The 23,774-nt window shown below is 43.8% G+C and overlaps 1 protein-coding gene across 2 annotated transcripts in view; it reads left to right on the forward strand.

Moving 5' to 3' along the window:
- FGFR3 (fibroblast growth factor receptor 3) overlaps positions 1-23,774 on the forward strand; it is a 52,899-nt gene that overhangs the window by 18,934 nt on the left and 10,191 nt on the right. For both annotated transcript variants that reach the window (XM_041459046.1, XM_041459054.1), the window contains exons 2-7: positions 2,127-2,390; positions 6,739-6,792; positions 12,703-12,872; positions 17,601-17,724; positions 18,149-18,339; positions 22,872-23,016. In XM_041459046.1, coding sequence (XP_041314980.1) covers positions 2,127-2,390; positions 6,739-6,792; positions 12,703-12,872; positions 17,601-17,724; positions 18,149-18,339; positions 22,872-23,016 — 948 coding nt within the window. The remainder of the gene's footprint in view (positions 1-2,126; positions 2,391-6,738; positions 6,793-12,702; positions 12,873-17,600; positions 17,725-18,148; positions 18,340-22,871; positions 23,017-23,774) is intronic.

The raw sequence follows: 23,774 nt of genomic DNA on the forward strand, positions 1-23,774 counted from the left end.
GAGAGCTGTGAGCTTTGGTTCTCTGCTTTGAACTCCTGCTGTTTTAAGCATGGAAACGAGACTGTCTCTGCTTTCAGATTTATCTTTGTACTTGACAGCTATATAAGGAATGAGAGTAAAAATTGGTTCTCCAAGGTCACGGTTGGCAAAGTGCTTAAAACATTTGAGTGTCCATTTAAATGCTTTGTGGAGATCTCTAGTTTGGGTCCTGTTTATTTTTTAAGCCATAAGTATATAAACAGGAGTTTGAAAAACAGTTAACAGAAGTGAGATTAAGACCATTAGTAGTGTTCTCCTTTTAATTCACTGCTACATCTGCCCCAAGATTACTTCCAGTCAGTACAAATGAAGTCACTAGAACCAAACTTTGCATTACAACATCTGCTGCAGACTGACTGGGGAGATTGAGGGTAGAGATGCCAAAATCAAGTTGTCAGAAACAAGAGGTGCTGCTTCATTCCACAGAAGAAGCTTGAGACCCCAGTCCATCTGCTGAGTCTTACTTTCCTCTTTGTTGCAGCATTCCCTGTGTACATTTAATAAAAATTCTTTGTTGCTTTGTCATTAACCCAGGTTCATTATGGTTTTTGAAAAAGAGTTATTTCCTTTTAGACAGCTAACCAGTACAGTTTGGCCTGTGCTTAGTCTGGGCTTGTTCCTGTTCAGTGGGTTTATAATACAAAAGCCAAAATATACAAGGCTTGATCGTCTGGCAAAAAGCTTTGGTAAAACTGTGTTTTGTGTGGAGGGGTTGTGCAGTTGTGTGGGGTTTGTTTTCCAGTAGATTAAATTAGCAAGAGGTTACATCAAAGTTAGACCAGTACTCAGACTTGCAAGTACAAAGCTGTCCACAGGGCTTTTTAATTTGAAGCCAAGGTTGGTACCAGTGAAAAAATCCTCATGGTCTAGAAGAAGGAAGAAAAAACTTGAACATTTAAACCAGAATATTTCTTGACCATATTTTCCCCAGAGATATATCCCAGTTGGGAAGAGACTGTGGATAAACACTCAAATGTAGCAATGAGTCTGATAGCGAGGAGATTCTGCATGGAGCTCAGTCTTCTTTTTTGATTTACTAAAAGTATATGCTTTCAGGGAAAAAATCTATTAAAAGGGAAAAAAATCCAACACCCTAAACCTTTGACTGCATGAACACCACAACATTCTGGCCAAACCATAAAATATTTGAGTTGGAATTGCTGCCATGGTATGAGGAAAGGTTCTTTGTAATCCCAGTGAGTGTGGGCTTTGCCTCCTGTGAGACAATACCTCCCATGAAATACCACCTTTTCAGGCTCCCAGAATCCTTTCTTTCTACCCTTCAAGGCTATTGACTACAACATGTTTATATTTTAAATCTTTACATTTATACAAGAATAAAAACACGTGAGAAGAAGAGAAAAGCAATATGTTTTTCTCTTATAGCCTGCTCTAGCTCTTTCACCTCAAGGCAGAAGAGCAGCCTGGAGCCAGTGCTACATCCTCAGGCATTTGAAGCTGCACTACTTGCACTGGTTTCACCAGTGAAGTCATAATCTATGAATTCTGCACTTTGTTGCACACAGAATAACTTCAGCAGGAGGCTAGTGGTTTCATTTATTTTAGCTATTCCAGCCTTTATCTTCTGTCCAGCCTTTCCTCCTGTTTTCTTCAGCCCACAGAGTTTGCCTTTGGGTCATTCAGAGTCACTAAGAAATTTGGTTTATCCCCAGTTCTGCTCCTTTCTGTCCTTGCTGGGTCTCGTAGGGTTTGTGGACAGACTCACAGCAATAAACAAAAGGAGGTTCAGAGACTGAGCTGTGAGCTTGCCAGCACACACCTATTTCTGCCAGATCACCCCCTCACCTGCAGCGCTGGGTGTTGCAATGACCCTTCTGGAGGTCTGTGCTGTTTGTTGGGATGCACCTGGTGGGGTGGACGTGTTTTGGTTGCAGCAGGGTCAAAGCCGTCCTTGTAGGTCAGACCTGACTGTCTTTGCACAGCTACCTGCCTGTGGCAGGCAAGGGGGAAGTCTGGGCACATGGAAGCATCAGTGAGCAAATACAAGATGTGTTTCTTTTTTTAAACACTTCTATCTCTGACACCTGCTCTTATTTATTCATCTCCATTTCTTTCTCCCTTTGCAGAATACTTGAGGAGCGAGACCGCCTTTCTGGAAGAGTTGGTGTTTGGAAATGGAGATACCATTGAACTTTCCTGTAACACCCAGGGCTCTTCTGTGTCTGTTTTCTGGTTTAAAGATGGTATTGGAATTGCACCTACCAACAGAACTCATATTGGACAAAAACTGTTGAAGATAATCAATGTATCATATGATGATTCAGGGCTGTACAGTTGCAAGCCAAGGCATTCCAACGAGGTCCTGGGAAACTTTACAGTCAGAGTTACAGGTACGTGCAGAAATACAGCTGTTTCAGTGATTTTCTGTTATTTTTTTTCTTTTTTTTTTTTTAATTTTTGCCCTTTCACATGTTCAGCACAATTGGTGGTTTGGGGTGTTTGTGTGTCCTTGGAAGGTCTGTACCTCCCTGCTAACTCCTGACAGTGACTAGACTGGCAAAACAAACCAATTGAAGAATGTTTGCATGCCCATACCAAATGCTGAGCCTTGATGTTAATACTGAGAGAGGCTTAGAAAGGGTGCTGGTCAGATTAAACCTCAAATCCCCCTTAACACTCAAATAGATGCAATGCTACATGTGGCTTTCTAGTTTTTTGTGAGTGAGTGAGTGAGTGAGCGAGCTGTGGCTCGTGGGGGTTAAATGATGTTTTCCATGTTATGTGACAAGCCAGTGGCAAAATTGCACATAAGAGCTAGAAGTTCCTGAAGACTGTTTCTCTGCTGTAGCTGGTAAATCTCTGCCCTCCATCACAGTTATCACAAATTGCTAGCTTGTTTTAGAAGTAGCTTATCTGTAAACTGTGTATATCCAAAATATGTGCTTCGTCAAAGTTACTTACTGGGATTCATACATTGCAAACAAGTGCTGTGTTAGGAAAGCACATGCTGTCATTTGCTTGGCCATATTTTTAGTGATGAGGATGATAGAACAGCTACAAGCTGTCCAAGCCTGGATCACTAAACACAGGGTGCCAGAAAAATCTGTTGTTTCCAGATAGCCAACCACCAACACAAAGGTCATTTTCATGATTTCAGGCTGGTGCATTGGTAGGTGGATCACTGTGAGCAGATAAACTCTCCTGATCACAAGTTTAAAGCCTCAATTTTCAGAAGAATTAGCCCCTTGAGGGTCTCAGGTTTTGAAAACTTTCATTTGCCCTTAAACTACTGGAGCTTTTTCAAGAATCCTTGAATAGCAGGTCCTTTCTCCAAAAGTTGAGTTCCCTCAAAAAGTTAAGAGTCTCTTTCTGAAAACCAAACACAGAGATGTTTGTAATTGTGAATCACATCCACTCCATAGAGAACTTTCTTGTGCAATAGGATTTTGTGTGAGAGAAAATCATCATGAGAATAAAAGCTTGTTTCACCAAGCCTTCAGCAACATCTGCTTTTTATTGAGCATTACTGGAGATTGCTGTGAATGCTTCAAGGTCATATCAATTAAATGGTTAAAGAAGTATTTGGCCCTTGAAAGGCTTTCTTTAACTAGGTATGATTATTGGAACTATCCAGCAAACTGCAGGTTGTTAGAAATGTTACTCTCTCTTTTCTTCCTAAGTGACACGAAAATGCTTTTGAGTTCAAGGGGCAGCCGGGGAGGCAGGAGAGGGCAGCTGGTTACATGCTCAAATGAAACAGCTGCCAGCCCCAAAAGTTGGTAAAGTGAGAAATTGTTTTTAATAGTGGAAGGACTGATAATCCTCTGCTTTTAAAAAGTTTAAGCCCCTGTATTTTTCCTCTTCACTAATAATAGCTAATAACAGCTTAAGAACTAGCGAGTAACCTGAACCTGCTTTCTGACAACATTATGAGTCTTTGATTCTATTAGCCCACTGTCATTACCACCAAAGTGCTGGTAATGTGGGAGCCTCCTTTTTAGCTGTCAGCAGCACTTGTTTTAAACTTTGAAGCCCTGCTTTATGTGGCAATAGCGGCACCTCTCATATACTCAGATATTTCTTTATAATTAGTATTGATTGCTCAGCGTGGCACTGCAGAGATGAGATTGTGATTGGAGATTTGTGGTTTGTGTCCCCGATTCTTAAAGGTAATGCCAGCAATTAGCTCAGGTATCTGGTCAGGTGTTCATGTGTTGCAGTGTGTTGTATATTCATGTGGGTATCTGATGTTTGGGGCTGGAGTTGTTCTCTGCATTAAACCGGTTTAAAGCTGTACTAACAGCCTGGAATTGTTCTGATCTCTGTTCTTAAGTGAGCAAAACTAGGTTAGGTGTGCTGGAATAGCTGATCCACACACAAGTTCCATTTTGAGACTGCTTCCATGTCCTAGGGGCATATGAGGATTTTCCTACACAGAGCCATGAGATTTGAGTCTGCAACAAACTGACTGTGCTGCAGTGGCTCTATCTGTGCACAGGGGGATATTTGATGCTGGAAGCAGAGCAAGTAGGTGCTGGAGCTGGCATTCAAGGGCTGAGAACCAGGCTGATTAATAGCAGGATTTGATCTCTTTAAAATTCTTCCCTTGACAGACAAGGGCTTGAGTGTTTTGCTAGTTTACAAAAAGAAACATACTGTCCCCTTAAAACCTGAGCACTTGGAAAGGATCATGTAGAGGCTGCATGCCCAAACTGATATCCAGCCCTGTTGGCAGAAACTCCATTTCTGCAACCATTTCATGCACAAAACAGCCTTTGGATTTAGTGGCTGAGCAGCACCCCAGTGATGAGCATGGACTGCAGGCTGATACCAGCAGAGCTTTCAAAATACCCAAGGCCAAGCATTACAAGACAGGTGACTGAACAAATTAAGTCCCTTTTCATTCATAATTAAAGCCCTTTTGAGCAGTTCTTGCCAATACTTCAACAACTTCTGCTAAAGATTACTGTTTTAGTAAATGGTAAACAAATAGCTTATAATTTTTAGTCACCTTTTGAAAAAGGTGATGTTTTAGTAACTTGAATAGAACAGTAGCTGTGAATATGGGATATTTGGTCTTAAATCTGCACTTCTCATCTTAGAAACAAGCAAAGTTAAAGACCTCCCTCAACCTTGTGAAAATGATTTTGAATTAGTTTAAAAATTGATTCTACTCCTCTGGTCACGATGGATTCATTGGAAAGCAGAGGTAAACTATAATCATGTGTTAATATATGGGTAACCAAATCTGAGAGCAGAGCTGAGAAGGTGCTGATTTCTCCATCGATGCTGGTGGGGATTTGGCTCAGTTTCTGCCTTCGCCAGGACTTGAGTAAAACCTGCTGGATCAGCCAGAACACCTAAACATCCACTTCACTTTCAGCAAGCCCCATGGCATTTCCCTAGTTCTGCTGCCAGCAGGACCTCAACTGTGGATTTGCAGTTAGATACGTGCTTGAAGTCGTCCTTGAGGCTTTGCCAAGGAGAAGGTGCAAAGCACGATGAGCCCCTGCAGTCTGAGGCAGGGAGGTGTTTCCTGTGTTGTTTCTGTGGATGGTGAAAATGCCTGGAAGGCCCTTCCAGATTCAGCAGGGAAGAACTATTTGTTGTTACCTTTCCTTCTTTTTCCTTCCTTTTATCCCCTCCCCACCTATTTTTACCTCCACTGTGCTGGTCAGAAGACAGTAGAAAATTCAAGTGCATCTTGCAGTGGAGAATGTTCTGCCTGGCTTGATCTAAAGCAGCTCTTTGCATTTCTGGCCACATGGTGAACACTCATAATGTTTCCTGTTTTTGGTGTTTAAGGCCAAGCTCTCTTACACTGTGTCAGAACATAAAGGCTGCTGGATTGTTAGCATTCTGCCTTAATTTAAAAGAAAAATTCCTGGAAATTATGTAACATCAGTGATGCTAAATCTTCCAGGTGCTGAAGTGTACTGAACTAAACTGTGTAAACCTAAATCAAACACTAAGCTGCTATTTGATAATGGCATTTACATTTACAGTAGTCACTTGATGGGGGGAAGAGGGACTGAGCCTTCATTGTGGACAGCTTGGAGAAGGTGAAATGCCAGACAACGTTAAAAGAAACAGTTCAGAATGTTTTGGAGAGGTACAGATGGAAAATTTCCACCTGTTTACCTGTATTGAGTTACAGCCTTGAGGTGCCTCTGTGGGAGGAGTATAACTAAAGGGAACTGGTTCATGGAATAGCTGTCAAAATGTTGATGGAGAGAGGTTTGATTGCAAGAAGTTCAAAAGTTTTGGTCTTGGTGTTTGAACAAGGAGTTAATGAAGGGAGTTGTGGCAGAGGGATATTGAGTTAAAAGAAAAATGCAGGGAAAGTGAATTAGAAATGCTGACCTGTTGTTTTGAGACATGGTAAAATAAAAAAGTCTTCAGAGTGAATGCTAGACGGAAGAAAAAAAACAAACCAGTCAGAGAGCTTGTTCTGCAAAAATAAATTTTCCAGTTTAGAATTCCTTTTGTATTTATAAGAAAGAGAACATTTCACACAGGGAGAAGTATTTGACATTGGACCACGTTTTCAGAGCACTGGCAAACTCTTGACACCTCTCTCCCAGCTGAGACAGCTCCTGTCCAGTTGGGCTGGTGGAGCTGCAGGGAAGGGTGAGCTGTCACTTGGATGTCCCTTGTGTGACAGCAACAGCCTCATCCAGCACGGTGTCCCCACTTGCAGTCCTCTTTCTGCTTCACTTCTTTCTTGTCTCTTTCCAGATTCCCCTTCGTCAGGTGATGATGAGGATGACGATGATGAGTCAGAAGATACAGGTAATTCATTTTTCTGGGATACAGGGGCCTTTTCTTTGCAGAAGCTGTGGCTCCCAAGCAGTGCAGCTCATCTGGGTGTTCATGTAGTCACACAGCAGCTTTGTGTTGAAATCAGTTACCTTAGGATGGAGCCACGATGAAATTTATCTAAAAATTTAGGAACAGCTCCCAGAGTGGTATTGCTCTTGTGGAATCCTACAGCAGCAGTACTGTATTTTGAAGACTTGATACTGAGAATCTGAACAGATGAGTAGTTACAAATTCTCCTTTCATGTAAATCCAGACAAGCCCACTTACTATGTATATATTTTTTTTTACTGCACTGATGTTACACCAGTTTTATACCATTTCAAACCTTGACTTCTTTACTTTTAACTATTCTGATTCTGGTCCTTACCAGTGTCTTGACAGGGGTCAGAGTACAAAACATACACTAGCCAAGGGCCAAATTTACTGATGGCATAAGTGAGAGCAACCTCTTTGGCTTTACTGCCTTTTTCTTTCACTCCTGTGAGGAGGAGAGTCCCAGGACAGTGCGTGGTGCTTTCACAGTGAATCTCTTTCAGTCCCATTGCTGCTTTCTTTAAGTGCAGTAGCATTAATCAGGATCATTACAGGCCTCAGAGGTGTTAGTGCTGGGTTTTATTCTGCTCTTTATACTTCTGCAGAGTGAGCTGCCCATGTGTATGCATGTTAAATAAATAGATGTCTTTGCATTTGAACTCCCAATCAGCTATGTACATTGGCAGAAGTTCAACATGACTGGAAAATCTCTCCTGCCCGTAACATTGCACATGCAGGACTCTTTCAAACAGGTCTGCCACTGCAGTGAGTTAATACTGCTGTGTGGACAGTAATGGTGAGTTACAGTGCCAGGAGACCCATCAGCAGCAATTAGTGGTTTTCTGATAGCTTCTAATTAGGGGCCAAATCCTGCCAGGTGACAGGCACCTTCACAGAGGTACTCAGGGCTCCTGGTACCTGCTGAAGAATGGTACAGACTTAGGGAAGGTCTGGTTTGGTCAGGATTTTTTTCTGCTGCAGAGCAGCTTCTGGGGAGCACAACTGATTGTTCTGTACGTTTTTTAATGTGGTTTATAGAGAACTCAATCTCTTAGCAACAGGTATCACAAAACATCAGCTGGCTTATGGTACAGAAAGACTTTTTACTTCACTGAAAAGGAAAACACACATTTCACCACATGTATTTATAGCCTGTTTTCTAGGTCTTCTTGACTTTGAGGTTGTCTCTGGTTTTAGACCTAATGGTAATGGCTGGCTTTGTTTAAATGTCTCGTTATAAAAATTTGGATTCTCTTCTGCTTTAAAAATGGTTGATTAGCTTAATGGGTCAGTGCAGTGAAACCTCGCAGCGTTTTGTGACATGGGTGTGCTTTGTGTTGCTTTCTTTGATGTCAGATTCTCCACTTAACCCTCAGAGATCTCCTGAGTCTGGGGAGCTGTGTTATTTACCCTGGTACCACTACTGGCAGGACATCCCAGCAGGAACAGGGGCTGAAGGACCAAAGCAAGCAGGCACACACGGTGTAGCTGTGCCATGTTCTGTGAACAACCCAAAGACCTAAGTCCTCTATCTCCTGTGGCAAAAATGTGCCCTACTAGTGGGGTGTATGAGCCCCTGCTCAGGCATCACACACAGCTGTGGTCAACAGTTGGAGGAGAAAAGGCAAAAAATGCTTTAATGCAAAATAAAAATACCACAGACTCATAGGATGGTTAGGGTTGGAAGCGACCTTAAAGGTAACTAGTCAGTATAACTGATGGTGTCTCATATTTAGGGGGAAGCAATCCATCCTGGACTGGCTCAGTGAGTGTTGCCACACTGCATATCACTGAATAAAATCCTTTTGTCCTGGCCCCTTGTGATGATAAGTTACTTTCCTGGCTTGTGTTACTCAACAGAGTTTCTCTTCCTCACATAGTGGAGAGTTTGGAAAGCTGATTCCGATAGCATCATGAGTTTGAAGCCAATCTTGTTAATTTTAAGGGTTGGAAATACCAAATTCCATGTGGAGGGCCCTGCTCTGCTCACTCTCAGCTTCCTCTCTGATAGGCAGCATAGAAACAGAGCATCCTTCAGGGATGGGCAGCAGAAAAGAATAAGGAGAAACTTCTGCAGCTTCAGATCAGCTCGTTTGTAGCAGCCTTGTCACAAGCCGTGATCCGCCTTTGCAGAAAGAGGCTTTCTAATACCTCTGTTCTCTACAGCTGTTTTTCCTGGCCCTGAAACAAAAACAAAACTCCCTTTTCACACACTGTGCTTCTGCCCCAGTGCTCCCTACCCCTCTTGTATCTGTTTGTTTGGAGCCCCCGCTGCGCAGCCCCAGCACCTTCAAAGAGCCCCCATAATCTCCAATTAAATCTGGCTCTGTCCTCGGAGGCGTCAGCTGGGGAAATTACACAATTAGGGGTTGATTCTGTCTGCCACAGAATTTGGTGGCAGCTCCTAATTGCTAAATGAGTGCTTGGCTGTATTAATTATTCCAAGTATTGCTCTCAGGTTTTTTTTTAATTGGTCATTCCAGTTGGATGGGTGGCCGGTGTCTTTGACGAACAAAACGGACCGTCAGGCTTAGTGTTTGATGATGGGAAAGGGCTGGTGATAATGTTTGGGGGTCCCTTTTTTTTTTTCACACCTGCACATGCAAAACCATTGCTGGTAATTAATTTACAGAGAGTGGGTCTAGAAAATTTTCCTGTCTTTCATCCTTCTTCTTTTCCCGCTCTCAAAACTCTCTGGAGCTTTGCAAGCTTTGCTTGAAAAGAAGAGTTAGCAACATTTTCAGGCCCTTAAAAAGTGGTAATGAAGGGACTCAGAGGGCAGAGCAAAGCAAAAGCAGGGATGTTTTTGTTCACTGCTCCTGCAAGTGAGAACAAAGGCGCTGTTTTCAATGTGTAGACGCTTTCTTCCAGTTCCAGTTTGACTTGAGAGCAATGCCCTGTTTGAGTCTTGGCACAATAATCCAGGGGTGCCCAGCCCTGGCAAGCCCTGAATCTTACAGAAGAGCACCGAAACAAGGGAAAGCACTCAGGGAAGAAGTGGTGTCTAATTGCAGCAGGCAGGAGTGAATCCTGCTTTTGCTCCATATGGAGAATATCCCCAGCTGGAAACTTTCCTGGGCTCCATCTTGCTCCTCCCTGATGTCTGATAGCAAAATCCCCCTTGGCTTCAGTGACTATATTTGCAGCCAGTGGGTTGATGGATCTCCTGTGAGATTCAAACTCATCTTTTGAATGAAAAAATGTGATAAAATGTCACCCTGCAGCACATGCAGATGTTGTGTAAAAGGGAAGACCCCCAAAAAGCAAAAGGAGGAGCGTGGTCCTGACCAGGTGACCATGTGATGTAATTACACCTCTGTGCCTAGATGATTGTCACCAACACCATAAAATGGGATTTCTTGTGGGCAGATATGTTAATTAAACAACAGGACAGGTTATTTGGCTGCCCTCTGTGGCAGTGGCAAAAGGGGACTTTTCCATCCGTGCCTGGCCTTTGCCATACCTCTCCCCTGTAGCCCTGTTAACCTCTTGTAACATCCCCAGAAAATAAAGATGCATTGCCAAAAGGAGGCATTTGGCCAGAAAATGGCCCAGGCTTCAGAAACCACGGAGCAGCGTGGGTTTCTGGAGCCCTCTCCTCTCCAGCCTTCCCAACACCACCCCAAGTGTCCTTTGCATTCACTCCCCTGTTGCTGCCTGGGGATTTGCCCAGTCTTTGCTTGGTTTCTGCCCTTCCCTCGTGCTAGAACAGCATCATCCTTTTACCATCAAGACCTGTTCTTTCTTTAGCTGTTGCACCCTCCCTTCTAACATTTTGTGGAATATTTCCCATTTTTGTGCAGTTCTGCCATCTGGAACAGTAGATGGCTGCATGATGTCCCATTTTAGCTCACTTTATCACGTAGTACTTCAGGCCTCCTGGATGTGCTGTGTGTTCACAGCAGAATTGGTAGCTGGGATTTTCCAGAGCCATGGGAATTGTGGGGATTCCTCCTTTTGCTGTTGTTTGTGCCAGCCATGCTCCTGCTGGATCCTGGCAAGAACAGGGCCTTAAGCAGTTTCGTTATTTGAAAGATGAGGCGTACGCGGGATGTGCGAGCACAGATCCCTCTGATACGTGGGGCTGACTCTGATAGGCATCACACTGTTGTGCAAGGCAGGCTGAGGGCAGATGCAAACCCTCAGTACTGGATTTCCCTGCCCTGAGATGGCGTTACTGAGGCACCTATGTCCAGCCATCCCACTGCAGAGGTGGGAAGGCAGAGGGGACGTGAGGTGTGCCCAGTGGGGCTGTCTCTAGCACATGGAGGGGCATCCTGGATGGAGCTCCTGGTCTCCAATTCCTCATGGACTTTGCCAAGTGGAGGAAACATGGGGAAAGTGTTGGCAGGTGCTAAAAACCAGCGGGTGCATGGATTGCCTTGGCTGAGCTGTATGACCTTTCCTGCAATATCCTTGGAGTTGGAATGCTGCAGGGAGCCTGCATGGGGGACACTGGGGACTTACACCAAGGTGGGGTCAATCTCTGACTTACTGGAGTTGTAATGGGATGGGTATCATGCAGCCAAATGCTTCAAGGATAAGGAGTGCTGGAGAAATGGAGCAGCTCCCATGCATCTCAAAGACATGCAGCAAGAGGGAAAATTTTGTACACATTTGTCACTAAGCAGAAGGAGAATTACAGGGGCTTCAGAGTAGCACTGAGATGGGGCTGTGATGCTGGCTGGTGTTTCTGAGCATTGTCACCACTGCAGAGAGGCCAGCAGCAAAGGCTGTCTGTCCTAACAGCTTTGGTGCCATCGTGTTCTCTGTTCTCCAAGGCAGTTCTTGGAGGACCAGTGTCAGTTTGTCTTGGCCAGAAGCACACATACCTCTGCAACAGGTGCTCCATGCCTGTGAGATTTTCCTACCCAACTGGAGGAGATGCCATTTACACTCTTTGCCCTCCTTCTTGCTCTTTTGCAGCCCAGACACTGCCTGCCCCCATCTCCCTTTGCCCTTGGTGTGCAGCGCAGATCTGGGGAGCTGGATGTGGCCCTGGTGTGGCAGGGGAAGCACAGCGTGTGCAACTCTGCAGAGTTGCCTTAAGCAGAAATGAAAGCTTGGGAGGCTTTTTTTCAAAACTTTTTCTTTCTTCCCAGTATAATGAGTTTGCCGCTGCTGCTGCCTTAATTTGGAGTTAATATGTAATGTTTGTAACGCAGCCAAGGAACGTAGCTGTACTTGAGGCAGATTATAAAAAGTATCTCATGCTAACACTGGTGTTTTAAAATTTATCCCTGTTCAAAGGTAACATGAATCCTTAAAACTAAAATCACTTGTACTTAAAGAACATAAACACGATAAACCAGTTTGGCACTGGCGCTTCTTTTTCTTTCCTTCCCTTAAGGAGGATACACTACATTTGTACTCGCTGAGGAGGAACATTTTCCAGTGCACTCAGCTCATACGTTTTCTCTGCTCCCTTGCTGGCCCATCAACATCCTTTTACAGTTCTAACATCTTTCTGCTGTTTATGCTTCTTGGCTACTAATGTCCCAAAGGTACATCTGTATCTTTTTACTCACTGAGGCCAGATTCCCATCCTGATCTGGGATAACTCTACTTGTTGATTTGAAAGGAACCACTTTAGATTTATACTGGCATTACCAAGACAAGAACCTGGTCATGAACCTTTCATCACAAAACTGAAATGCAAACACCCTCTCTATGTCAATGAGAGTCATTTAGCTGGAAAGCGTTTCTGTGTCATTTATCTTAACGGCAGCAGGTAGCAATTTAACTGTCAATCTGCACATGCCAAAGACTCCTCAAATGCATCTGCTCACCAGCTGATATCCTCTGCTGCAGAAAGGGGCCTGTTCAGCTTGGTTTTTCCTTTCTCAGGTGTCCCCTTCTGGACCCGGCCAGATAAGATGGAGAAGAAGCTGCTGGCAGTTCCCGCCGCCAACACCGTTCGCTTCCGATGTCCGGCGGGTGGAAACCCAACTCCTTCCATCTACTGGCTGAAAAATGGCAAGGAGTTCAAAGGGGAGCACAGGATTGGGGGCATTAAGGTAAGGCCTTGGTCCGGATCTCAATTTTTTGTTATTTCTACCAACAAGAAAGTTGTACTGCGCGGTGATTAACATGGGTAGTTTTAAGAGCACTGTCCTGAGTGTGTAGAAATGGAGGTGGTTCTTGCACTCTTGGGAATTGCTTGGCACCAAAAGTGTTAAAAAGGACTGCTGTCCTTTGGGATCAAAGGCTAATTCCCTCTGAGTTTGTTTATAGTGGTCATTCAGGGAGTAGGTAAAAATGGGGCTGGGTTTGTGGTTGCATTGTGAACAGGGATGAAAAAGTAGGAGCAGAAACTTCTGTCCTAATTTCTGGACATGAGCCCAGTACATTGAGATGTGTGGACCAAGCCATAGCTGCTCCCAGCTCTCAAAGAAAACCTCTTCAGTGTCCTTTGAAGGTATAGGAAAGACCTCACCAAAGAGCTGGATCATCATGCTGGTAGTCATTAACATTCTTGTGGTATAAATCACTGACCCCTGGTCAAGTGTTGGATTCCCTTGTAGCCAGAGTAATAGCATCTGCTCCTTGGCTGCTTTCTTCTTCCTGCTTCCTTTCTACCATGAGGTGTTCTGGAAAATGCTCTGGCTCATGTCTACAGATAGAGCTCAGGGACACAAAACTCCACTGCAGTCAAATTATTTAATTAACCAGAAGTCTCTGTGCTACTTTATACAATGAATTGTGGCAGGATTTTAAAAGAAAAATCAGCTTTTCTCACATTTTGCTGCTGTTTTTTTTACTTTGTCCCCTTGAGGTCACAATCAGAATATTTTTTTTTTCCTTTTTTTTTTTTTTTTTTTTTTTCTGGTTTTATTTGGGGACAATAAAACTGCTGCAGCTGATTATAACAAAATCATCATGGCAGGAAGGACTCTTGAGCAGTGACTTTTGCCTGCACTCTGCCAGCCCTGACATATCCCTGGACTCTGCTGCTAAGGGGAAAAGGTGTCTTGTAGGAAGGCACCTTCATCAGAACTCGGAATAGCTGTGTGCTGATGCCTGCCACATCCGTAGTGTTTTGAAAGGGGACTGGGCATGCAAAGTGTGCCATGCTCCAGAAACCAGAGAAGGATTCAGAAAAAGTCCCCCCTCCCCACAGTTTTGGGCTGTTTCTTTCCTGTTAGCTCAGACCTGTTCCTGAAAGAGCCTTTTGTGATGGCTTCAGTGAAGCCTTTAAAGCTCCTTCCTCAGTCCTGTCCCTGCTCCAGTCTGGACGAGGCTGAGAACACGCTCGGGTTTGGATCTTCTGAAAAGCCATGGAGGGTAAAGAAGTGGGGAGGCAACTCCTGGGGGTAGACTGCTCTTCAGCAGATGACATTCAGAAAGCACAAGCATCTTTTACTAATTGCAGGCTGTAAGGATCATCCTGAAGTGTTTTCAGGCTTGCGTGCGCCATTCCAACGGCTTTTTACTAAACTGTGTCACATCAGCTGCACTAAATTATGCCTGCAGAAGAAAAAAATCTGAAGCTGAAAGCAATTCCCCTACCCACTTTCCAGAAGTTTTAATCTATCTTTGAGTTTAAATTGACACGTTTCATCCTCTGAAACACAGTAGTGAGTCTTTGGCATCACTGTGCTTTGTTTCTCTGGGGGCACCTTCAGCAACAAGTCAATGCTTAAAAGAGCTATTGAAGGCAATGTCAGGACAATTTCAGGAAGATTGGTTTAAGCTCTCTGTCTAGGTGTAGTTCTTTGTCCCATTCTTGATATAAAGACATCATTCTCTGTAATTTTCCTTCCTTTATTTGCTTGCTTTTGGTCATGAGCCACAGTTAGATATAAGTAATCTAGTGTAAATCTCATCCAGTATAAATATACTGATAGATATCAACTGAGATTTGAACCAGAAAAGGGGATTGAAAACCTGCTCGGTATCTCATGTATTTGAGATTTAAATTCCCTGTTACAACTTAACTTCATAACAGGATTAGGCAGCTTGAAAAGAATGGGCAAGATCCAGATTTGGCAGAGTTTGGTTGGTTTGCTTCATCTCGAGATCTGGTCTTAACCCAGAAATCCTTGGGCTGGGAATGTTCTCATTTGTTTTCAGTGTGTGAAAGACTTTTAATGTTGATTGTGAGAAGCCTGTTGTCAGCAAATGAAAGCTGACCACTCTTCCACATCTGCCTCTTGCACATGGCATTTAGACCCGTGAGACTGGCCAGTGTAAAGCCTGCAAGGGAGAAGGGTGAGTGTTGAAAACATGATAGGCAGGCTAACCTAGTTTTATTACAGTTCATCCTAAACTGGTAAAGAAAGGAAATTCATATGACTTATCATATGAAATTTCCCAGAGAGCATTAATGGTTAAATCCGTGTTGGAATCTCTAATATCGTAAGCCTGTGTGTGTTAAATGACCCTAGAAGGGAAGATTGAGGGGGAGGGGAGATGGAGGATTATCCCTTCCCCAGACCATTGCACTGACTTGCATACCAGTCTGGCAAACACGAGGTTCCAAGTGTGTCTGTAAATGTTTGTTTCACACGGAGCCAAGAATGACAACACCAAATAAACCAGAGGGATTTCCAGTATCTCACCCACTTGATTAATGCCTGCACTAAGTCACTTCATGTTTCTAGTGTTTTATCAAGTGCAGTGACTATCCTAACATGAGAATTACTCTTTTGCCAAAGGTTTTCAAAACTGTCTTCCTAAGTTTCCAAACAAGTTCTGCCCCATGAGTCTGTGCCCCCAGGTTCTTCTCTATGCAGAGTACAAAGTTCCCATCACAAACCTGATGAAGTTTTTGAAAGTGTCATAAAAGTGTCTTTGAAAGTGCATCCTTTGTAAAACACCTAATTTGGACCTGGTTTTAGAATATAGGTCAGACTAGGGAGTCATCCATGTGTCTGGAGCCCCATTTCCTTGTAGTTGCTGTTGGGGTTCCAGACACAAACATTTTGCAATGCTGAGAAGCGTATTTAAAGAAGCCTTTAGACACAACTATGAGACAAGCCAGTATGGAAATGAGCCACTGAGCAGCCACAAATTTGCATTGAAACTTCCGTGACAGTCTGGTGTGTTCAGCTGTGGACTCGGGGTCCAGGCTCTCTGTTCTCAGAGCTTCTCTTACTCTGTAATTGCCACACGGTTACAGAGGTGCAGCAAGGGGAATGTGGCTTTACAAAAGGTGAGATGTTGGTTCTGCTCCTTCATTGAGCTCCTCCATTTGTGCCATCCTGGGTGGGCAGAGGTGCAGTCAGAGCTGACCAGACGTCTGCCACAGCTGAGATGTCTGTACCAAATGTTTGGTCACAGCCTGCTGTTACCCATACTCTGAAATGAAAAGAAATGCCATATTCAGCGTTCTCTGAAAAATTGGGTGCTCAGCAGCGCTGTTTTCAGGGCTGCAGAGGTCTACAAATTGTTAAAATGACATTTGCTTGCTTATCTTGCAACTAAGCTGTCTAGTCCTATGTTTTTAAACCTGCTCTTTGCACAGTTCTGGCTTTGATTGCAACTTGGCCCTCTTAGGGAAAGCATGTGGATGCAATTTATGTGTAGCAAAAGAGGTTAAATGACTTCATATTTGAGTTCACCTGCTGCAGCAAGAAATCTCCAGGAGCAATTACACCCTTGTTTTTTCCATCAGCCCCTGACATTCTATAGTGCAGCATTATTGTAAATCTCCTATTTCTGTGTCCTTGGGGTCACCTTCAAAATGTTTAATAAAGTTAAATGTTCTGCTTTGGGCAGCAGAAGGCATCAAATTAATATCCAGAGATTTGGAGAGCTTTCATATGCTGTGCACCCTGAAGTCATCTTTGTTACTGTTGGTTGCTTTCTGTATTAATTCAAGATTAGCTTTCCACATCCATTATTTCCTTTATAATCATTAGAAACAAACATTCTAGCTGAGATCACAGGGCAGCAGGTCAGGGTGGAGGCATGGGTTGTGCTTTCCCTCCTGCTACTGAACCACCATCAGCTCTGGACATGAGCCACATCCAAAAAACCAACTAGTATAGAACTCAGTGCCAAAATAGAAGGGCTGGCCAAGCATCTTAGGGACCAGATTTGAGGCTGGACTTGTTTGCTCCTGTTTTTTAGAGGGAATTTAGGGGACTAACTCAGTTGGAGAAACCTGTTTCTGTTCAGACAAATGCCATAACCTGCTGTCTCCTTAGCACACACATTTTAAAATATAGATCAGAATATTAAAATATATAAAATACATAAAATATAGGTCCTATGTGATGCCTGCTGAAGTCATTATTCTAGTGAGGGGTGCCACATTCTGTTGTCAGCTGGCTTTGTTATTGTGATTATTGTGGAAACATATAGAAGTCCCCATTGAAATCTCAATATGTTCCGTTGTATTGCATCATTTTTGCATTGGTCTTAATGTCTTTTCTCATTAAGACTTAACAGAATTCACAGAATTACTAGGTTGGAAGAGACCTTAAAGATCATTGAGTCCAACCCACCCCCAACACCTCAACAAAACCATGGCATCAAGTGCCACATCCAGTCTTTTCTTAAACACATCCAGGGATGGTGACTCCACCACCTCCCTGGGCAGACCATTCCAGAACTTCATTACTCTTCCCATGAAAAACTTTTTCCTTTTCCTTTAATTACCCTTGTAAACGGGTGCTTGTGATGTTCAGCCTTCCTCTGGGGTACAAGTGTGTGGAAGCTCAGTGATTTTTCATTGGTTTGGAAGGTCTGGTGATGGTGGTGCTTGACCAGGACCTTGATGTTTTGGTTTCTTCTCCTAGCTGCGACACCAGCAGTGGAGCCTGGTGATGGAGAGCGTTGTGCCGTCAGACCGAGGGAATTACACCTGCGTCGTGGAGAACAAATATGGCAACATCAGGCACACCTACCAGCTAGATGTGCTAGGTGAGACCCCACTGCTTTCCCTCAACAGCTGATCTGTGGCGGTGTGGAATAGCTGCGTGGTAGGATATGGGAAGCAGGAGCTTGGTTTCTTTCCCAAAGTGTTGGATCACGTGTCTTCTAAAACCAACAACAAGCTTCTTTTTGGCCAACAATTCGGGCTCACATCTGTGATGAGAAAATTACTTAGCGGGTCTGCAAAGGGCGCAGAGGAGGAATGGCAGGGCTGAAATGCCCCCTCCTTTCCCAGGTGGTCCTTCCCTGTCTGGCTTGAGAAGCCCTGGGTAGAGCAGTGATCAGGAACCTGAGGGGGACAAACCTAATTTGTACCCTTTCCCCTGAAAAGATTAATGTTTCAGAGGAGAATACTTGCTGGGAGAAAAATAAGACAAGTAAATTAGGATTTCTCCTCTTTTCTGTTTTCCAGAAAGGTCGCCCCACCGACCAATCCTGCAAGCAGGGCTCCCTGCCAACCAGACCGTGGTGGTAGGGAGCAATGTGGAATTTCACTGCAAGGTCTACAGCGATGCCCAGCCTCACATCCAGTGGCTGAAACACGTGGAAGTCAATGGCAGCAAATATGGACCGGATGGAACCCCGTATGTCACAGTGCTGAAGGTTGGTACTCGCTCCTCCTTCTCACCCTCAGGGCAGTCCTTCTGTGAGCCTGCCCAGAGGATTACTCTTCTTTTTGGAGGAGATACAGCAAAAATGTCCTGAAATCGATATTCCAAACTCTTCTGTTTGCCAGAGATAACATTACTACTGTGGTGGCACAGATAAGCAAAGTTGTAAGAGCTGAGGCAATCGTGAGAAATGAAGCATAATGAAAGAGCTGTCAGATTGCATTTGACCTAAAATTGTAAAAATACCCTTTTTTTACAGCTTCAATGGAGGTATTCTCAGGGTTTATTAAACTAAAAGTCTCCCAACTAAAACACATTCTTCCAAGTAAGCACATTGCAGCATGCACATACCAAATAATGCTGAACTACCAGCACCTGAGAGCCAACATAATCTTGTTCCAGCCACTAAATTTGTGAACAGTGCTGTTACCAATGCTCTGAAAAGCTTTTTTTTTTTTTTTTAAATTGAGCAAAAAGTACATACTAAGACATTACTTTGCTAAAATGCTTTCTTGAAAGGCAGCTTTCAGATTACAGCCCTAACAAAGCCAGGGGATTTGGCTCCCCTCAACTAATATAAATATAAAAGTAGGGGATAGGGAGTGAGGAGCACATTGGACTTCTAAAATACTTAAAAAAATAGTTAAAGCATCATGTGGTGGTGTTTCTTAAAATATGTGGGGCCAAATGGAGTTTTTCTGGCTCTGCAGTTAGTGCTGAAAGCAGATTTTGTCTCTGCAGCTTCAAGCTGAGGCTGTCATGTGTGTGTGGACATTGTCTGTGCACATCCTGCTGCACACACCCTTCTTCTCTTTGTATGAAGTTTAAAAAAAAACCAACCACCACTTATCAGACAGTATCTACAAAACTGTAACACAGACAGATACATTATAATAAAAGCCAGAGACCCTGGAAATAATTACACAGATTGAAACAACAGATTGGTTGGAAGAAATGGTTGGAGACAGTTCTTCAGGACTGGCAACATGTGCTTCTCGCGAGTTCAGAAAACTTTTTATTTCTCTCCACCTCTCCAAATGTGTTTGAATTATGCATATTTGAATTTCCCCCTGGTTTCACAGCCCAGCACCAAGCTCTGAATAGCTGGTTGTGTCACATGCCATCTCATATAGTCTCTGGGCTCCGTGTGTGGTCCCCGTGGGATAAAGTGCTACCTTTTGGAAGTTTGCAGAGCGGCTGTGAACAGTGCCTTGTGTCACAAGCACAAGCCCCCATTTTGCTGTGGCAAAGAACATATAAATAGTCCTTATAAATAGTGTTTTAAAATTAAGTTGGAGCGGCACCGGGGTGGGTAGGTAATTAGAATTGCCAAATACCTTCTCTTCTGTGGACGGCAAAGGCTCCACATTCCTCGAAGGGGAGCACAGGCAGGCGTTTGAAAGCACAAGTTTTGTTTGGTTTTACGTTTTTTTGCTGAATAGGACCAGCACACGTCTATTTACTACTTCTGGTTAATCAGGAATGCTTTGAATTGTATTAATGCCGGCATCAGCGCTGGGGCACGGAGCATTTCCATTTTGGGATGCATCCTTTGTGCGCCAGTACTGGGCCTCCACAGAGCTGTGTCAGGCCCAGCTTTGCAGGGATTTTTTTTTCCTTTTCCTTTTTAAACGTGGTGTGCTTGTTTTTTATATATGTAAAGATCTGATGAAATGATCTTGCTGTCATCTCAGGGCCGCTCTGTTTTGGCTCTATGGACTTGTTTCCCTGATGCCGTGCAGTGCTGCTGCCTTGCCCCAGCATCCTGGCAGGAGCAGCGTGCTGTTAACAGCCCCCCTGCCCACAGAACTGCTCTCTCTGGGCTGCCTGTGGGGAGATAAGGCTTTTTTATCAGCCTGCCCTTCCCTCCTGCTTTCAGGAGATTTTGTGGAGTGTAGGAGCTGCTGTGGGGCAGTTTAAGTGTGGGGAATATCCCAGTGTCCATCGCAGCAAGGGAGACAGAGAGGTGCCCAGCTTGTGAAATTTCCCCCCCTACACCCCTACATCTAAAGGGGAGGGTGAGGGGGTGTCAAACCCCACCCAAGTCCAGATGGATAAGTTGAATGCTGTACTTTCAAGCCATTTTTTAAACAGCCTGACAAAACCAAGCCATCACCTGCATCAGTTCCTGAAAGCCTGAGCTAATTTGTGATCAAAGAAAACCCCTTTTTCTTTGCAGAAGAGCACTAAATGCATTCCAGTTACAGAGAGGGGGTGGCAACACTGTGCCCAAGCTTTGTCAAAAGCTAAATAGTACATTCTGCATTGAAACATGCCTGGTTTAATTATAAACAAGGCAGCAACAGCAGGCAGGCACGTTTCCCCACTAGTCAGGGCAGACAGACTTGCACGTAAGCCTTGGAGATGAGCTCAGGTCAAAACTGGTGGTGTTTGTCATCAGACATGGACACTGGGGCTCCTCTGGTGCCTCCTCTGGGTTCAGTTCCTAATAACCTATCAGATCTGGCTGCCCCAGTGATTTTAATGAGCTGCAAGTCATATTGGCAGGATCAGGCTTGGAAATGAAAGGCATCAAGACTGGGCTGGAGAGTGTAAGACTGAAACAGAGAAGACATTTGCTTTATTTTCATTTCCAGAACTGAAGCTTCTTCTGAGGCCACTTAAAACAGTTATGCATTTTCAGCCAAAATAAAAACAACTGTTTAGTGTTTAGGGAAAAAGCTGATGTGCTGTTGTGGCAGCATAGAAGAGGAGAAATAAACCCATTGCTTAAAAGTCTGAAGTTTGTTTGATTTATATACACCACTTTATTTAGTAAAGAAGAGGCTCCTATAAGCAGTGGAAAAAATTACAGCTAATTTCTGAAAGGCAAAGTCAGCAGCGAGTTTCAGACCGCCACTGCTTATATTTTGTTTCCAAATTCTATTTTGGAATCTGATAATTGAAACAGTATTTGCTGAGCCGGGTTGCAAACACAAATCTCTGCTTAAGCCTTTTCTCTGGTGCTCCTGTCTGCAGAGTTAGTGAGAAACCATCGAGCCTTTGGGTGCTGTCAGATGGAGAAGGGGCAAACTGGTCTGTTTTTAAAAAAAAATCGCATGTGTGAAGGGAAGGGAGTTCACCTGCTCGTGGTTTGGGGACCAAAGGCAACTTCTTTTCACCACCCAGTGCTGGGTTAGGTGTCTCACCACAGGGTGAGCCGGGGATGTCACCAGAGCTGTGCGCAGTCAATCCTAGCTGATGTAGGTGCGATGGAGCTGTTGTTTGGTTTACTGAAGTTCAGGTTTCTGTCTATTCCTGCAGTCTTGGATCAGTAAAAACGCTGAAGCCGATGCTAACCTAAATCTGTTCAATGTGACAGAACAAGATGAAGGAGAATATCTGTGTAGAGCCAACAATTTCGTAGGCATAGCCGAAAAGCCATTTTGGCTCCACATTCGCAAACCAAAACCAGGTAAACCACAGACTCTGTCCCAAGGCCCTGGCAACTGCAAGAATGAGCTATAACATTTTTAAGAATCTAGTGATTAAAATTACTATTCATTTTGTATTATACCCTGTCAACTGACGCTGAATGGCTTTATCTTATTTTCTTGCTAATTTTTTTTTTTTTACAAGACTGTAACGCCTATACAGCAATTGCCATGGAAAAATTCCCACAATAAAATGACTGTCAAATTTTGCTATCAACTCTTCATACTTTTATTCCTTTCCTTTCCTTTCCTTACAATTAAGTGCTGATAACAGAATTGCATGTTAATGACCTGTGACGTTCCAAGCTCTGGAAAACCAAACTGTTTTGAGTTTTTCACCTACAAAACTGAATTAATGAGTTCTGTCCCTTGGAGAGGTAATGGAGAAATAAATATCAATATTGGCTCATGCAGGCAAACATGTTAACCAGAGAGGAGAACCAATCACTGGGCTCTGGGGTTTGACTCCAGCCTAGAGGGTTTGTCTGCTGTATTATTTGGTGCTGCTGCAGGAAAGTTCCTTACAAGCACCCTCTGGTTATCAGCCAGATTTCTACTGCACTGTTGAGGTCTGTGTAATCAAATATATGGCTTTGAGATTCCCACTGAAGAAATTCTAAAAAATTCAATAGAATTCATAGAATTCTAAATTCTGTATTTTCATAATGTTTGTGTATTCCTCTGATCAGCACTTGAATCTTTCCCCACTACATCTCCCCTCCTTTCCCCGTTCTTTCTGTCTGTCCTCATTTCCCATCTCTCTTTCCCCACCCTGTACTCACCTCACTAACCCAAAGTCAGTCATATTGTGGGGGCAATTTTTCATTTGGATGCTTTTGCTTGCATGCTTCTTTAGTGGGACAGAGTAAGAACCTGGTGAAGGGAACTTTTTTTTTTTTTTTTGCTTTTGACTACAGGTTGCAGAGGGGAATGAATAAATAAATGCGGAAGATGGGCCATTGGAAAATAAAAAAAAAAAACACCTTAATCTGCTTTTGAAATTTGCCTGTGGTGTCCTCACACTTGCTGGGAATGTGGCTTATTCTCTGTTTTCCCTCTTTCTATATGTGTGTGTTTTTTTTCCCCGTAGACGGCAGGTGTTAACACAACGGATAAGGAGCTAGAGATTCTGTACTTGCGAAATGTTACTTTTGAGGATGCTGGGGAATATACTTGTCTCGCAGGGAATTCTATTGGGTTCTCACATCACTCTGCTTGGCTGACGGTGCTACCAGGTATTTCCTTCTGTGCTGGCCTCTCCTTCCCTCTCCAGGATGCCTCAATGTTTTGCTTTGGAAATGCCAAGTTCCCGGAGGCTGCCCCTTGCTTGGAGCAGGGGTGTTTTCCAGGGAGGTCTCTTCTCTGGGATTTGCCACAGACCCCTGTTGCATACTTGCAGCTGACTCTTTTTGCATTGCGTCTCAAAATTTAAATGATTGCAGTAATGATACAGTAAAATACACAGAATCTTTTTTTTGTCTAATAACAGGGAGGTATTCACAGCCTCTTTGTTAGGGCTGTTAAATGCCAAAATAAGGAGCTTTGTCTTCTTACACTGACAGTGGGAGAAGAAAACCTTCCCATCAGATGATCCAGGGCACCTAAATTGGACATGATCATCTTAGGAAGGATCCTTTCTGTCTGACCTCATATCTTAACCTAAAATTAGATGCATAAGTGTCTGGTGTGAGTACACCCTTCCCTGCCTGTAGCATTATTTCCACTTCACGGATGAGCAGGCCAAGATAGCGATCTCAAACAGAAGGTCAAGGAGAGTCATCTGTAGGCAGAGCACAGGAGTCCTGGCTCCCAGGGGCATTGCATGCTGCCTGCTCCAGCTGGGATCGATGAAAGCTGCAGTGGGCTTGAAACCCGAGGCCAGAGTGACCTCAATTTTGTGGCCCTTTCATGTGCAAAGCTCTTATTGACAATGAAGCCAGCACAGAATGTGCAATAGAGAGAGCTGTTCTGCAAAAGGGGGAATGAGGCTGTG

The sequence above is a fragment of the Pyrgilauda ruficollis genome, unplaced genomic scaffold (assembly GCF_017590135.1).
Source record: "Pyrgilauda ruficollis isolate IOZ18807 unplaced genomic scaffold, ASM1759013v1 scaffold1, whole genome shotgun sequence".
Taxonomy (NCBI): domain Eukaryota; kingdom Metazoa; phylum Chordata; class Aves; order Passeriformes; family Passeridae; genus Pyrgilauda; species Pyrgilauda ruficollis.